At 34.4% G+C, this 17173-nt stretch overlaps 1 protein-coding gene across 1 annotated transcript in view; it reads left to right on the forward strand.

Annotated features, from left to right (window-relative positions):
- The first annotated feature begins 6571 nt into the window (after window positions 1-6571).
- EYA1 (EYA transcriptional coactivator and phosphatase 1) overlaps window positions 6572-17173 on the forward strand; it is a 165133-nt gene continuing 154531 nt past the window's right edge. The window contains exons 1-3 of the mRNA XM_056136617.1: window positions 6572-6660; window positions 11756-11805; window positions 13370-13497. Coding sequence (XP_055992592.1) covers window positions 13374-13497 — 124 coding nt within the window. The 5' untranslated portion in view covers window positions 6572-6660; window positions 11756-11805; window positions 13370-13373. The remainder of the gene's footprint in view (window positions 6661-11755; window positions 11806-13369; window positions 13498-17173) is intronic.

Consider the following 17173-nt stretch of genomic DNA (forward strand, 5'->3'; position numbering starts at 1 on the left):
AATCAGCCTATAACTCCTTATTGACCAGTGCATTGTTTTTAAGAATCATGCACATTTAAAGAAAACAAATCCAGTAAATCCCAGTTCTTGACGCTGGTTTATTCTGCAATTTTCAGGTATATGAGCTCATTGGTGGCACTCTAAAGAGCCTCTGAGAGAAATAGCAAATAGTTCCAGATATATTTTTTCAATGAACATGAATCATAATATTTTAAAAATTCAATCTCCAAATATTAAGCTATCTGAAGTAAGCCTTCTTAATTATAAGTATGTAAAAACTTAAAAAGTGTTCATCTTTGTTTACATTGTGGCCATAGAAAGGTATCCCCTTTAAGTATTTGAACAAACAAACTAAAGCTAGTGTTTTCCTTAGTAGGTAATGCAGAAACTTTTTTTCCTTATTCTACACCATACTAAAGTAAAATGCAAGAGTCCAAGGTAACTCGATCACCTCCAAGTATGAATCTCTATAGTAGAGAAATCTCCAGGTTGTATACCTATTGACATTGTTTAATAAAAACATCTAGAATAATGGTGCTTCTGGTTGTGTTTCCAATAGCAATGTGATTGCAGTGCCCTGTGGATTAAGTTACCAATCCTTTGAATTCTGACCTTCTGTCTAAAACAGCTTTAGAGGTTACTCTCTTTTTTTTTTCTTTCTCCGATTTGGGAGACAGAGGGGTGGAGGGAATTAATGCTGCCTAAAGGAAAGAAATAATTCTATATATTAAAAGTTTTTTAAAAATTATTTTCTATTTGTAACAAAAGTGCTTCTTGGTTGTAAATAAATTATGCCCCAAATGTGTAAGGAGTCTGGGAGTGCATTTTTTAATGTAATTATTCTCTTGGGGAACAAATCAAATGTTTATGGTATAATAGCTATGAAGATCAAAGCATATCACACTGGATAACTAAAATTAAAAAATGCAGAAGGGAATAAATTAATGCAAAAGGGAAAAATGATATAATTCTGAAAGAAGTTGTCCACGTAATTGCTTGTTGTAAGTTCAAATCCTTAGCTTCTACTTTGAAATGTACTATGAAAGTTGGAAATAACTATATTTCAATTTTTAGAAAAAGAGCTCATCTATTTGTTAAATAATGGAAAAACTTTTTCTAATAAATACTTCAAGTTTTAGGATTCGTCACATTTTTTTCTCTTTTGACTATTCAATGTATTTCTACTTTGCATAATTCATCTAAATTACTATCTGTGAATAATCATATATTGCATAGAGAATTGAACATGATATTTTAATATATTTTATTTAAATACATCACATACCTTTATGCATCTTAGCATTTGGGGGCTAACACCTTGCTCCAAAATGATGATACAACCAGGACAGATTCATGTTTTGGTGTTCTACCATTTCTTAGCAACTGATTTTACTGGTGTCATGAGATAGATTCTAGAAAGAACAGTGGAGAGGAAAAAAAACACATTTAAAAATCTAATTTTTATACAGATAAACTATTACATTGTTTTGTTAAGATAAATGAATGTATGCAAAATGCTTAGCCAAAGGCTGGTACAAAGTAAACACTCAATAAACACTAGTCCCCTTCCTTTTTTCCATGATATAGTTATTATTTCTGAGGAATTTTATAACTGTGAACTCAGCTGTCATGAAAGCTGGAAAACATAAAGCAAATTTCCAGATCCTCTTACATGTATTGGGAGGTGCTGACAAGATTGGTTTTGCCCATGCCTTAGAGGAAAAAGAACTGATGAAGAAACAACCTGCATTCTCTAGGTTGTTTCATGTCACAGAAATCCATTTTATAGTGTGAGAAAGCAAAATAGCTTATTGCTGAGTTAAGAATATGCTTTCAAGACCAATTATTTACATTTTTTTGGCAGAAGAAATAAAAAGTGACTCTGTTTGCCATTTTGGAAAATCAATTGGTTTTAAAATAGAAACCTGAGATGTCAGTTTTTTCTTAAAGTTCCTATATGATCCCATTCACTTAAAAAATATATGCCACTGTTATAATTTCTAGTTTCCAGAAATCCTGCTCAGTTTCTATTAAAATAATTTTTAAAGATATTATTTTTTTTATTTTTTTTTTTTTGCTTTTTTTTTTCCCCTTTATTTTATTTTATTTTTTTTTAAAGTTGTAGATTTACAATTTTTTGTGCTTTGGTTTCAATTATACAATGATCAGATACCCATCCCTCCACCAGTGCCCATTTTCCACCACCATGGATAATATCCCTCCCACCCCCATCCCCCCATCCCCCCGTCTCTGTGGCAGGGCAATCCCCTGTGTTCTCTCTCTCCTTTTGGGTGTTGTGGTCTGCAAAAGAGGCATTATTTTTAGTTAATACTATAGCTGATAGCAAGTTTCCCTTCCCACATAAATAAATGGCCACTATTCGTATGGGATAACCAATGTGCTTCTTAGGGGACTGGGAAATAGGTTCTATTTCCGTATTGTGTTGATATGGATTATAATATTTATTAAAATAATTTTCCATGGTACAGTTAATAGTAATTGCCTTCTTAAATTTACTGTTAAAAGCTATTCATGTGGAGTTTGAATGGAAAACATTTAGCAAAATACAGGTCGACATTCAGTTTGGCGAATTTAATATCATTCTTAAAATAAATAGAGGATGTTTTACTTGGTTGCATTTCAGCAGAAGGCTACTAGGAGCAGGGCCCTAATTGTCAGTCTCGTGCCAGTGGGGAAAGAGTAGGTCATGGAAGTGACCACTCCTGGTGCCAGCAAGGATCATAGTGTCAGCCATCCATCCAGACGCAGTTCCAAAGGTTCCATAAAGAAGCCAGAAATGCAGTGCCATGGCATGGGTCACAAGAGAAAAAGTTATCTAGAAGAAGGAAGACTTTACAATATTTTGGAAAATTCTATTTGCTCTTCTACTTGAGCACTTTGATAATATAATGAGTAATAACATAACATTAATAATATAACGAGTAACTAGAATGTTGCCTTTGAGGAAAAAGCATTAGTCTTTAAGTGCTGATCATATTCTGCAGCTTATTTACCACTATTCTTGAGAAATCATGCTCTCCTAAGAACGTGGAATCAGATCAGAGGTACTTTGCATCAGAACAGGTAATAGTCTGTGTGCTCAATCTAAATAAAAGAAAAATGGCAACTGTATAATTCTCTTATTGGAAATCTGCAGCCCACAAAAGCTTTATTATCAGTACTAGTATGGAAAATGTCAAGGATTGCCCTTTGCTCGGTGTTTATTATAATTCAGTTGATTAATCATCTGTCCAGTCATACAGTTTTAGAAAGATTCCAAGTTACTTTGATTGTTCTAATCATGATTCTTTTATCTATCCTTGTTGAATTTATTTAATTAGGAACAGTTATTTTTGTAAGCATGCCTTCATTTAAAATTGAAAAGCACTAAAGACGTCTATCAAAACCATATATAGCCTTTACTTGTAGACTTCTATACAACAAGGCACATAAATAGGCAACAGTTTGCTTTGTAAGGTAATACCTATTTAGAGATGAAATATATGAATGATATTGTCTCCTTGAGGGTATTCAGACATTTTATTTCAGTTAGCTATTTCAAGTGTTTTCTTTTTAGGATTTTTTATTTTAGTAGAGAAAAAGTATATTGGAAAAAAATGATTATTTGCATGTTCATGTCTTGAAATTTCTGTAGAAAATATTTTATTTTACAATTTTTTTTTACAATTACCAGTCTTTACTACTGACAAATTTTCATCAGATTTTCCTAATTTTTGTTGTAGTGTGCAGACTTCATTTAAAGAACAACTTGGTTCTTAAAGTATATGGTTAAGTTACATAATTATGGTTGGTGAAAATTTAGAAATAGGACGTTAACAGCACAAGCTGGTTCTTTTTAGTATTGGCTTACAGTTTGGCTTTTTATATTGAATAACTTATTTTTGGTGTAAGTTAAATGTAATAGTGCTTATCACATATTTGATACCCAGAAGTGGTAACCAGACAAAATTTATGGATAAACATGTGATCGTTTTTAATCCATCTCATTTGCTTTAGGAAAAGGAAATCATTTAAAGTGGCATAAATGTACATGGAAATTACTTTTACCTAGTGACTAAGTTCTTTGGTACATAATAACGGCATTTGACCTGTAGCATGTTAATTTTTGGTCATGTTATGCTTATCATGTTTTTTGTAATTTTTTTAATCACATGCATGATTTCCATAGTGATATCTTGCTAGATTACAGAAATAAAAATGAAATTTAAATATAAAATTGAAATATGACAAATTTAGTTATATTGATACATGACAAATTTAATTATAAAATAGACAATTTAAAATACTTAATCTGAAATTCTTACTGTTTTAACTTCATGCAGTTTGTGACTTCTGAATTTGCCAGAATAATTTTTTCGTAGATCAAGAAAATAATTTTTTACCCTAAACTCTCAAATTTTAAACCATGAGAAGCATTGAGTACAGTAATTTAATGGGACCTTTCAAACAGAGTGAGTTCTGTCTAACCGTCACCTCAAGTTTTCTATTTTATGGGGCTTAGGAATAAATGTAAAAGCAAAAGCAGTCACTGTGTGGGTATTTGATATCAAAATTGAATTAACCTAACATTGCGTTTTATCTCAAGGAACTAGAAACCTCCATTACGTGCTGTATTTTATTTTCTGCATGTATACTTTAGTCTATTGAATAACTGATACTGTCGGCCTGAGAAAGTGCTGTAGGTGGTAATGTAATTCTATTTTTCCTGCATATATGAACAGATCCAATAGCAATCAACTGATTTTTGACCTGGCTTTCCAAATATGGCAGATGACTAACCCATGATTCCTTGCTGGTACTATAGAAAATGAAATCCTAGGTGAGTTTGCAGTTTAAACTGTCTCTTAGGTTTGACAAAGTGTTCTTTTCTGAGGAATTTAGATTGGCATCCTTTCAAGGGGGGAGGGAGGCAGGGGAAGTGGCAGAAGTTCACATTGAATTTTGGTCATTAGATACTTTTTGTTTTGTTTGCATCAGAACGGTGCTTTCATTACGAAAAAACAAATAAAGGAAGGGCTGTGTCCCTCTGTTTTATGAATTGATGAACTGAAAATGTATTATAAAATCACTTGAGTTACTGGGATTTAAAAATATTTTTTCATACAAAGGTGAGACTTTTGAATAAAAAATGCTTTTTGTTATTAACAAAATAATCAGATATATAAAGTGATATTGGTAAGCACAAAATAGTTTTAAGGAAAATCTAGTGTGTATAAAAATTGTATTTTAGAATATAAAATTGCTGGTGGTGAATTAGTATCAAAAATAAACATTTGTATTTTCATTATGGTTTATTGTTGGAAAACTGAAATGTTTTAATCACAGACTGTGATGCCTTCTTTAAATATTTAAAAGCAATATACTAGATAAGTCATTCATTCATTAAGTCATTTGTTTGCCTAAAACATGACTGTGAGTATCTTAAAAAAAAGAAAAGAAGCTGTGATTTAATCATGGAGAATAACTCGACTGTCTAGGTGAATGTTAAAGTTTATGTATTCTCAGTTTACTCAGAATTCCTTTAAAAGAAATTTTTTTCAAAAAAAAGTTTTGAAGATTTCTAGATAAACTAAACCTTCCCCTTAAATCACTACAAAATATTAACTCTGAAGTGTTATCTAATTCAGATCTCCCCAAATTATTCCAGAATCACTCAGGATTTCATTGCTAAACTGATAATGGCTTACACACTTGCTTTTGACTCCCTCTACTAATTCACTTAGTATGGAAATAGCACTTTTAATTTTTCATTTTCTCCAGATCTGATAGTTGGGACATTTGGAGAAAAGCTTTTGGAAAGCATTGGTTCACCAAGTTTCAGGGCCTGGAGAGAGAAAAAAAAAAAAGTTTTGGAAAAGTATAAAAGATAACGTGAAACTACTCCCCAAAGCCCGTAATTGGTAGCTGCTGTAGCCAGAGATGTGTGTTGACAGTCTTGGAGAAGTTATTCTCACACAGCTGTTTATTCAGATAGCATGGGGCGCGTTCATTTACATAATAAATTTTTTTTTTGAAAGCAGCAAGGTTGAGTCAGACCCAGCAGTGCTCCCTTCAATTGTTGCATTTAAACCAATAAGGTTAGGACAAGAGAATAGCTGTGGTTTGCGTTGCAAAAACAAAAAAAAAAAAGCCCCGAGGCTCCGCGGGCAGCCCTACAAGGCTGCGCAAACAAATCGAGGGATGCGATTCTGCCGTTTCTTTGTCTCGGGTTCTCAGATGCTATCTGCTGCTGCCGTTCCGTGGGGAAACGCGCGCTGGGCTCAGAGCGCTCACTAAGCAGAACGGTGGGAGCTGATGGCTCCGAGTTTGGGGCGAGGTAGAAACTCTCCGGTGCCACTTCCGACTTTAAGCCTTCCTGTTGCCGTCCACTGTGGCGGTTTTCTTCCCGGGGAAAGCGTTTGCGCTCAGTCGCTCGGTAGCCCGAGCCTGCAGCCGCGGCTGCACCGCTGCCCCCGCCGCCGCCGGGCTCTCCCCTGCAGAGGCGCTCCGCGTCCAGAAGCGCCGGGCTCCGCTGGGAGCTCCTAAAAGCCCTCGCGCGTCCTCCTCCAGGAGCAAAACTATGTCAGGAATGGAGCTTTGCTAAAAGCAGAAAATTCGAAGGAGCGCATTAAACTGGTGGATGCAGCAGATGTAAGCGCTGTAAGTACAAGCTGACTGTTTGAAAAATTGTGCTGACTGACAACAGCTGTCCTCGTGGGCACAGCCCAAGATAACAGGAGCTCTTTTTCCGTCTTGTTTTGATTTGTTTTAAAATAAAAGCAGTAGGGCAGGGGGACAGTGATGACACTTCGTATCTGGTGCTTGATTAGCCAGAGGCTTCCATCAGAAAAGTATAATTCGTAACCCCCAAATTATCTGAACGATTAGAGTCATTAAGAGATCATTACAAATTAATTGTTCACAATTACTTTTGTTGGGATCTGCTTAAATATAATACCCGTTTCTGTTCTCGTAGGGATATTATCTTCATATCTCTTTCCTGAATTGCTCCACAAATCTCAAATATTGTATGAGATTAAAAGAAGCTGTATACATGTATTATATATTATACATGTGTGTATGTGTATGCATGTATTTCCATCGCAACATGCAAAACTTTTCCTACCTACTTTGGTATGAGAAAACAAGAAAGGAATGAACATTTTGAAAGAAAACATATAACAAAATTAAATTAATACTTTTTTTTAAGGATAAAGATTCTTTGACTTCAATAAACAAATTTCCCAAACATATTCAACAGGCTTATCTTCGGAAGGTAAAATAATAAATGAATGCCAAGTTAATATATTTTTTACTTTTGGACACTATGTGACTTGAATGGATTTGAGATTAATAAAATAAAATTCTTGAATTTTTGAATTACCATTTAGAAAAAAATTTCATTCAAAATCAGCACATGAATTGCCAGTGACTCATGGGCTTATATTTCTTGGGAGGAGTTTTTGAATACATTTAAACAGCATTGCAAGAATTCAGTAAATTCAGAGCTGTCATTGAATTTAGACGAGTTGTGTGGTTAATTTCTTAAAAATGGCAAGGGGTCCAAAAAGTGATTAGTTAGGCACATAGTGTCCTTTCCCAGGTTTGGTATTTTTTTTTCTTTAATGTGTTTTGCAGAGTCGGTTTTATCTTGGACATGTATGTCTTTTCACCTCTGATTGGGGTTTGAGGGTATGCATACATGAACAGTCATGCTTTTTTGCATTATCAAATATTTGATGTTTGCCTTTTTCTTTGCTTGAGTTCTCCTGAGGCCCAAGTGTTCAGGAAGGGAGCAAGCAGCCATGGATTTTCAGCCCTGAAATGCTTGGCGGTAATAGACAGAGAAGCCTAATTGAGCCACTGTTAAGTTTTAGAATTGCCAAAGGGAAGTCAACTGCTGCCTGACTTTGGGAGACATGATAAATGATTTTATCAACAGAAGATTTCTATTTGAACGTGAACATTTATTTTATGCGAATAGATTGGAAAGGAGAAAAAAAAACTTGCAGTGAGAATAGAACCACTCTTTCCATCTAGCATATGAAAAGTATTTCAACATTTTAAGTAAAGGCTATTCTTGAAAATTCTTTCAAGTGATAGAATCAATTGTATATAAATACTGAATTTTGTTTTCACTGGGATTCTGTTTTCCCATTTTATTTAAGCATAGTGTTTCAAAAGGTCATGCCAGTGTATTGCATTGAATAGCAGAAATAGATGTAAAGTATTTGTTTCATGGAGGCTTTGATAAGGAGGAGAGTGTGTTAATGTTTAGAAGACATCTTGTTCTTCCTAGAAGTGTATTTCTAATTTAGATTTTTATGACAGAATTGTCACCCTTGTTAGAAATACTGATGAGAATTTCAGCAAGAATATATTCTGCTTAAAAAGGAGATTTATGCCTGGGGCACATTTTCCCCCTATAAAATGCATTCTGATTAGAAAATTGCCATTGTCTTTCAAATTTGGGAGGACCCAGGTTGATCTGTGGTTAGGCAAAACTAGCTTGCCTGCCAACTCTATTTATTTAGATAAGTTCAATACTTTCACTTTGAAATTTTCTTTTTAGTTTGAAAAAAAAGTTTTAAATTATAGTCATTTTATAAAAATTGCTTCTTGCAAGCAAAAAAGCCTATGGAAAACCCATAATTTAGACAAGTACCTACATTTTATTTGCCCTGTGCTGCTGAGATTTAGAATCCCTTTCCATTTACAGTTTACTTTTCACAGAACATTATTAACTTTTTGGCTTCATACATGATCTTCTGTCAGATGCTTTTGATTTGTAATTTAGCAAAGTATAATAAACAGTGCAAAAGTCATGAATTCTGCTCTGCACCCTGAGCTCTGTGGTAGGGAAAATGTGATAAAATGTGTACCTTAAGTCTTGTTTGATGATCTCTCAAAGCAAGTTTGCCTTCTGGAAATAATTTCTGGGGTTGAAGAGCATGGTATTAACAGATTTAATGTGGCTATTCAATGGATTGGCGAAGTACTATGTGAGGTTTAACAAAATGAGAGAGACAAATTGAACATCAACAAAAGTTACATCTGTGAAGAATTATAAATTTAATTAGAAAAAAGGCAAACTTAAAAGACCTCATTAACTAATCAGAAGTCAAAGTTACTAGTTTGGGATTCCTGAATTTAAATTCTAAGGAGTTTTGCTATCTTTTTTCTCTTTGTATTTTCACAACTCAACTATGCTACTCTGGTTGTTCTATATCAAAGTTTTAAGAAACGTTAAGGTAAAATGACTCCATTGTAATCTAAGATGACCATTTACAATGTTATGGGAAATATTTCTGCACAAATAGGAACATTTGAATTAAAAAACACTAAATTGGGAGAAAATGAGAAACATTAAGTTTATAGATGGGAAGCAAAAAATGTGAGCTTGCTTGAATGCCTGACAACATTTTTCTGCAAACTATGATGTAATTTTTACTCTTTTCAGTGGAAATGTACCTATTTATTTTTAAAACACAGTATGTTTAGACTTTTAAATTTCAGAAACTTCTGGAGATATTGTGAAACATAAGAGAAAGTCAACACCAATCAGAAATAGGTGTTCTTTGGAGATAAGTCATTATAAGAGTATGTTTCCTTACTGCACTGTAATCTTGTACTACACATAAAAAACTAAAAGCATGTGAAGTGTAGCATTTTGTAAACTGTAACTAATTTTGCTCACATCTGTGTCTAATTGTTGTCTGCATTCGCATTCTTGAGAGTAGATTTATTTTTCCTGGACCACGATGTGGATTCAGCTGACCAGCCTAAGTGAGGATTAGTTGTTTTAAAGTTATTTTGATTAAAGAGTCATTTTTAAATACAGTAACACACAACACATGGTTTAAATAATCCTTGAGACACAAAAGAATATATCTGCAGTATACTTAATGAAACGAAGATCTTGGATATGGACTCTGAAAAATTGTAGTGTACAGTAAAGATTCAGCTGAACAAGCAGGAGAGAAATAGGTTATTGTGCAAATGCATTTTTTCCAGTGAGATAATATGTTACACTAATTTTTATTTTGAAGTTCCTTTTTTTGGCTAACAGTTTGACTTAAAAATCTCATATGTAAATACAGTATACTTTGAAAGTATATAATGAGTCTAAAATTATTTTTTCTAAGTTATACTATTTATCTAATGTTAAGACGTGAATATGTTTTACCTAGTAACAGAAACTATGTTTTACACACTCCTTCAAGTAATCAAGCCAAGAGAGTTCTTTAAAGTGAGTTTGTGCTCACCTATAATTTATTCCAGGTGTATAAAAGTAGAAAAAAGAAAATGAAATTTATCCTTGAGGTATATTGCTGCAGTTTCTAGAAGAGAACATTTCATCTTTTGTGAGAATTGCCTGCTATTACAAAAATGACATATCAGCAGGCATTAAAATTAAATTTTTCGTTTAATACTCAAGCTATCTCTAAAAAACTGTTTCATCTTGCACATGTTATAGAAACCCATACCTAGACATTTCACGTAACTTTACACCAACATATTTTGACTTTAATGATGCTTTCTTCTTGCCAAAAAGGTAGTGTTTCTTAATTTCATAAATCATAATTAAAAAATAACAGGACTCAATGGAAGATATTCGGCTGGATGACTTTAATGCCATTTGAGATGCTTCGGTTCCCATCTTTGTTCTCTAACCCTAATTGATGTCAGTTCAGGTTGAATGAAATTGCACATCAAAGATTTGGAATTCTGAGCCATTTTAAAGGTTATGCAAAATGCTCCTAGCTGCCTACTGCTGAGGCAGTTAGCCTGAGCTGGCTAGCCAGCAGCCCACCCTCACCTGGGGTTCTCACCTGCTGGTGCTGCATCTGGACAGACTGCAGTGGGCGTAAGAGCCTGTGGGTCAGGGGTTCATGCGGAAAAGTCTAAAGACCAAATACCCAGGAGCTTCCTTACTGGAACTTGGGACTAAAATCATTCTCTTACCCAGTTTAAAAGATAGGAAATAAAACCCCAAAATGCAAGTCGCTGTTTCATTTTTCCCAGGCAGTGACGAATAAGCCCTCAGTGGCTTTTCCCATTTGCTGGAGCTGTGGAGTGCCTTGCTCTAGGATTTGACTTTTGATGGGAAAAGTTGCTTTTGGCAGATAGAGTTAGTCCAGCATGGCCTACAAGTTGCCCAGAAGCTGCTTTGGTGAATGCTAAGTGACACATAGTAAATATAGGAGAAAACTTTTCTGATAAGGATAAGAAACTGTCAGGAGTCAAAGAGGTGGGCGGGAACTGGAGTTCAGCTGGTGATAGCAAAAGATGAAAGATCTTCTGAGGATGCTGGAGGATTAATACTTGAACCACTTCTGTGAAATGCACTCTGCACTCACCTCGCTAATAGCGATATATATATATATATATATATATATATATATTTTTTTTTTCCAAGCACCTTTTCCAGGCTGCCTGCACCAGGCTGCTTTGCATGTTGATTGGGGGAGGGGTAATCCCGTTTGCAGCTGTCATAGGCCAGTGATGAATCACTATCCCGTCATTTGGCTGCCTTCCCCCCCTGACAGGGGGAGGAGAAGGGTAGACCTGCAGGAGGAAACAACAGTGGAGACCTCAACTTAAAGACAATATGCCTTTCACTGCTGCAGTATTCTCCTTTTTCTATTTTGGTTAAAAGAGAGCATTGTTGTTCTCAGCCATGTGCTCTGTATAATTAAGAGCTGACGCTGAACCAGAGTAACAACAGCTTCTAATTTTTCACCCCTGATCACAGGTGCAAACATCTCCAACCCGTTCAGATGTTGCTGTTTCCTCAGGTTGCAGGTAAGGATATTGTTGATATTTGACATTTTGGGAGATTACCTTTCTGTGACCCATATCTATTTTTGTCTAGTATTTCTTAATTATTTCTATTAATAGCAGCCACCTCGGATGGAAATTACTTAACAATGTGTGTGTTCGCTTGTTATTTTTTTTTAAATATATACAAAGGGAATAGGAATCTGGGATTGAAAATGATTGTGGGCTATCAATCGTCTGTGGGGTTGAGAAAAACTGGATGTAAGAGAAGAATTAGGAGAGGAAAATTGTATTTTAAATCAGTTTGGGGGTTGAATTTAGAAGATTGGGGAAGAGAAAACGCACTTTAGAAGTAAAATGATTTATGTAAGCCACTAAATATATATAGAAATATAGCTAATAACATGTAACCTAATGTTAAAATAACTGTAGCTTTAATTTTCCTGGTTGGGTGAGGAGCAGACAACCCTCGCTTCTTCTATAAGCATTTACACCCCATCTCCTTTTTCTTCTAAAAAAAAAGAAAAACACATGCAGTTTAAAATAAAATGAATGAATGTTAGACTTTCAAAAACTTGGCTGCCAGAAAATAGAGTGGTAGCTGGGTGTTTTAGACTTTTTACGTAAATGCTTTTTTTTCTTCATCAACAGCATCTTAAAAATAAGTGGAAAGTTTCTAAACTGTGAATATTAGTGGGGGTGGCTTCTGGACCTTTTAGAGATCAAGTAACTTAACTGATGAGCCTAAAAATATTAATACTTTTTCATATGTTAAAAATGCAAAGTTATGGCACTGACTTAAAATTGTTCTATTTTTCCTGAGGAAGTGACAGCTGAGGTATTCTGAGCACTAATGCTCCTAGAGACTCACTGTATGTTGGCCTTATCCCTTTTCAATTGGGCACGCTGTATGTAATCCACAAAGCAAACAAGTGAGCCGATATCATAATGTTTTAATGCTGCATTTGTTTCAAGGGAAACAGAGGAACAATTAAGCAGTTTGCCAGAGTAAACACATGCATCAGGACTATCTCATTCCCTGTCACTAGACTATAGGCTTCAAGTGTTTTATTTGGTTTGGAGACCCATTAAATTACAATTGGGTGGTAAATTATAAGGGAGTACCCAAGTGTGTATTTGTTAGATGAAACTGATTCCATAGGAAATTAAAATCATTTTTTTCTCTTCTACCTGTTTACACGTTTTTCTGTTAGAAGGATGCCTTTGATTCTTTCCATTTAAAGAGCATATGAATGTATTTTCTTTTACTTTGAAAAATTAAAATAGGTGTAATTGTCTCATTAGAACTTGCGTCTGAATGAGATACTTAAAAGGGAGGAAAAGATTTTTTTCAACTCCATGACTATGTTTGACGGGATAGGTAAGGCAAGAGCATCTTTTAATAGTACATGTTATGAAAGGATGACTGAAATTAAAATACAAGATGAACTATTTGGAATCTAAGAAAATAGATACAATGGGACTTTTGTGTGAATGGGTTTCAAAGAAGGTGTCAAGTCGTTAGCGCATTAAATAGTGGTGTTATGAATTTGGTACATCTGTCAAACGGAAGACTTCTTGTCTTTAGGTCTATGGAAATGCAGGATCTAACCAGCCCGCATAGCCGTCTGAGTGGTAGTAGCGAATCCCCCAGTGGTCCCAAACTCGATAACTCTCATATAAATAGTAATTCCATGACTCCCAATGGCACCGAAGGTGAGTGTCTGCCTTCTCACTGTTTACTTTGCACATTGTTTCTTCATCAGTATATGCTTTCTTATTAGGTGATTATGATTTCAATAGTCAAATCCATGAAACTTTTGTTATGAAACTTTCCCCTTTGGTAATTCAGGTTTTGAAATAATGGTCCATACCACTCGTTAGGAGCTATACATGCCTTTAGTAGACTAGTTTTATGTAAGCTTTTGACAAATGCATGTACATATCTTTTTTAACTTTTGAGTGTATTGTATCTTTGCAGCACAGTGTCAGTTTGCAATTTTTGCAACATGAGCAATCAAAGTTTGGAATTACTTCCTTTAATTTTTCCCCTTTTATAACTAAGTAGAATCAGTTTCTTTAAAGGTACCCTTGAACTTCATTGTTTGTAAATATCAATACAATAATTGTGGACTCGGTCACTGAAATACAAATATGTTAACAAAAACTGATTCTTTACAAATACACAATCTTGCTTGAAAGATGGTAGAAATGTATTTATATTTGTAAAGATTAAACAGTATACTTGAAGCATGTGGTTTTATAGTTACTTTAACACATATGAATAGCAATGAAATTTTTATATAAATCAAATACCTATTTAATCTATATATGCCTAAGTCTAAATATATAAACAAGGCTACTGTATATATTAACTCTTATGAAAATTTGTGTTGTCACTGTGCATGTTTTTAAACTCTTAACATAAAGAATATGTTATATTTTATTTGTATTGATTTTACTTTAGCATTGAAAACATTACTTTTTCTTAGGTGATATCTTGCCTGTTTATCCCTTATTATGCCTTTGAATCTTGATTCATTAGAAATCCGTGAATTATCCATGTCAGAATGTCATCCATATAAAAAAATAACATAACTTTAGTTTCCTTGTCACCATGGTGATCCATTATTACAGTTCTTAAAAATAACTAGATGACAGAAAATTGTTTGATACAGCATTTGGTGCAATATATTTGAAACTGGCAGTATTAATAAATTTATGATAATAGAAAAATATGTGAAATCAGTTGCTTCTACTATGAGGAATCTTAATTTGTATACTAACAGTGATTAAGTTGGTCTGTAGTTAGTATTTACCTTTTCTGCCTAAGTACATAGATTGTCAGGGTTTTTGGAAGCTAAACACTTTCAAAAGTAGAAACTTGGCTGATCTGGCACATGCACCAAAATCTCTGAATAGGTACCTTTTCTTCTAAATTTTTTTTTTCTCACCACTCCAATAGCCAATCAGAGAGACATTTAAGAAGCAATTCTAGCATTTAAGTAGATTTTATACAGCAGATCAAAACAAGCAGCTCCTATATTTTCTCCTGTGGTGTTTGACTTCAAGTATAAGCATGGCTGCTGCCAGGGAGGCCGTCTTGGTCACACCAAGGGCTGCACATCCCCAGGTCAATATCAGCTTGCAGGGCTGCCACTGAGATAGTGATAAAGGGAGGCATCAGTATTGACCTGGAGCACTCATTCTCATCACTGTAATGCTTAAATAAGACAGAAATAGGACTATGTTCAATTGTTTATGCTCATGCATTTTGTTAAGTATGAAGGAATGATAACTTCTATAGGAAGAAATGAGGTAGGGGTAAGTTGTTTTCATTTGGCCATGATTATACAGGTACATTTTCTCCTAACAGTATTGAAACTGTCTGCATTGAGGATAGCACCCCTAGGGAATATGTGGTTTGCTTTTAAAGGGTATATGTGATGATTACATATTTCTGAATATTTACATTTAATAGCCTGATAACCCCATTTGTGTTCAGAAATGTAAACTTTTGCATAATTCAGTTCAAAATGCTATAAAATTTTACACTATTTTAGATAGTTGTGTATTATGTTGAACAGTTCAATCTAGGAAATACCTAGAAATTGCTTTTTTTTCTGAAAGAAGAACTATCTTAAATCTTGGAAATTAAAGTTTTGGACTTTTGAATTAGTAATCTGTTTTTAGTCATTATTCATTGGGGTTTATTACAAGGATTGTGATGGTTAGAAAGCAAAGTTAGTAAGTTGTAAGAATCATCCAAAGAATAAAAAAAAATTTAAATTTCCTGAGATACTTAGTTTTACACTATGATACAATTGAAATGTATGAACTTACAGGTTGACTTAAAATTCAAAGAACTCAAAAAACAAGTTTTGTTTCCTGTGGCCTCCAATTTTTTTCATCAAGTTACATGCCAATTTAGGTACAAACAATAACGTCAAGTTCTAGATTCTTACTATGTTTGTGAATTAATTCATCAAGCTACTTGTATGTTCCATAATGCATCTGTTTCATTCCTCTCAGTCACCACTAGAGGAGAGAAGCTTAAAATTAGTGATCTGGCAAACTTCCCTAGACTATAATTATAGATTTTCCTATACCTTTATTGAAATGTTAATTTGTTTTGAAGTCGGCAGTGTTTACCAATGAATTAGAGAAATGAAAAATCAGAAATTCATTAAAATTTAGAAGTGTTTAAAATACCAATCACTTCTCCTAATTCCATAGCAGATATTTCTGGCTCTTTATGCCATGGCTTATGTTCAAATGATTTCACTGCAGCACATGAAACTAGGCTCCTTAATTTGGACAACAAAACCTCCATTTAAGTGACACCCTCAATGGGTTCCTTGGCATTTATTTAGGGTTTCTTCTCTGAGCCATTTTCTGTACTTCTCACCACCACTTGTCCCTATAATAAGGCTTAAAAAAAAAAGCGAAAATTTCCTGCATCAAATGCCATAACTTCATCTCCAGAACAGACAAGAAGGGAGAGGAATGGAGAGGCAGAGAATATTAGGTTTCTTCTTACGTCTGCTGCCAAATTATCGTAAGACTCAGTGTTTGTAGGTTCCGTGCTCACAGACTAGTGCCTATTTTCATGGTTCATCTGGGGGATAAAGACAGAGAGACACTGAACTGCAACCTCAAATACTGGGCTTTTATATTTTCTGATGAAATGTTCTTCAGTCAGAATACTTGTTTGAATGTTTCATCTTTCAAAATTTCAGCTGTACACATTTTTATGTTATTCCAAACTCTCCCAGAATGATTATTGTTGCAGTTCTCTGTTGGTTTTGCCCAACTTGTAAACCTTCCAAACATAAAACATAAGTAAGAATATAAAATAGGATCAATGAATGCTTGACTTGAATTGAGAGAAGCTCTATTGAAGTGATAGTCTTTCAGGACTGGATGAAATGGAAGTTATTTTGATTGTTAAAGCGTTAGTTTCTAGGAAAGAGTTTATTGGGGGTGAGGGTTGGAGGGTGGGGGTATTTGATGTTCCTATACTGTTAAAGCACCTAATTTGAGAGTATTTGTAGTGTCTGGGTATGTGTTCAAGGCTCTCTTTGGTAGAAGCTGTGTGTTGATGTTTGTGTAAGTGTAAGAAGTAGTTGAGAAATGTTTCTTCAGAAGGACTCAGGGCTGTAGCAGTAAAAGGATTTTTATTTGCGTACCCAATTAAGGCTTTGTTTGCAAAGCAGTGATTCTTTCCATCCTTGTTGTCTCTAGTTGTCTTAAGTCCATGGGAGCGGAAGATTGGTCAGTTTCATATATTGCTAGCTTGAGTGTTTATTTTTGGTTTTGTGGGGGTAAAGAAAGGGGAAGGGCAGAAAAGAGCTATCAGCAAGCTTTAATTTAGTTTTCTCTATTGTAAATT

Source organism: Sorex fumeus, unplaced genomic scaffold (assembly GCF_029834395.1).
Source record: "Sorex fumeus unplaced genomic scaffold, SorFum_2.1 ptg000002l, whole genome shotgun sequence".
NCBI lineage: Eukaryota > Metazoa > Chordata > Mammalia > Eulipotyphla > Soricidae > Sorex > Sorex fumeus.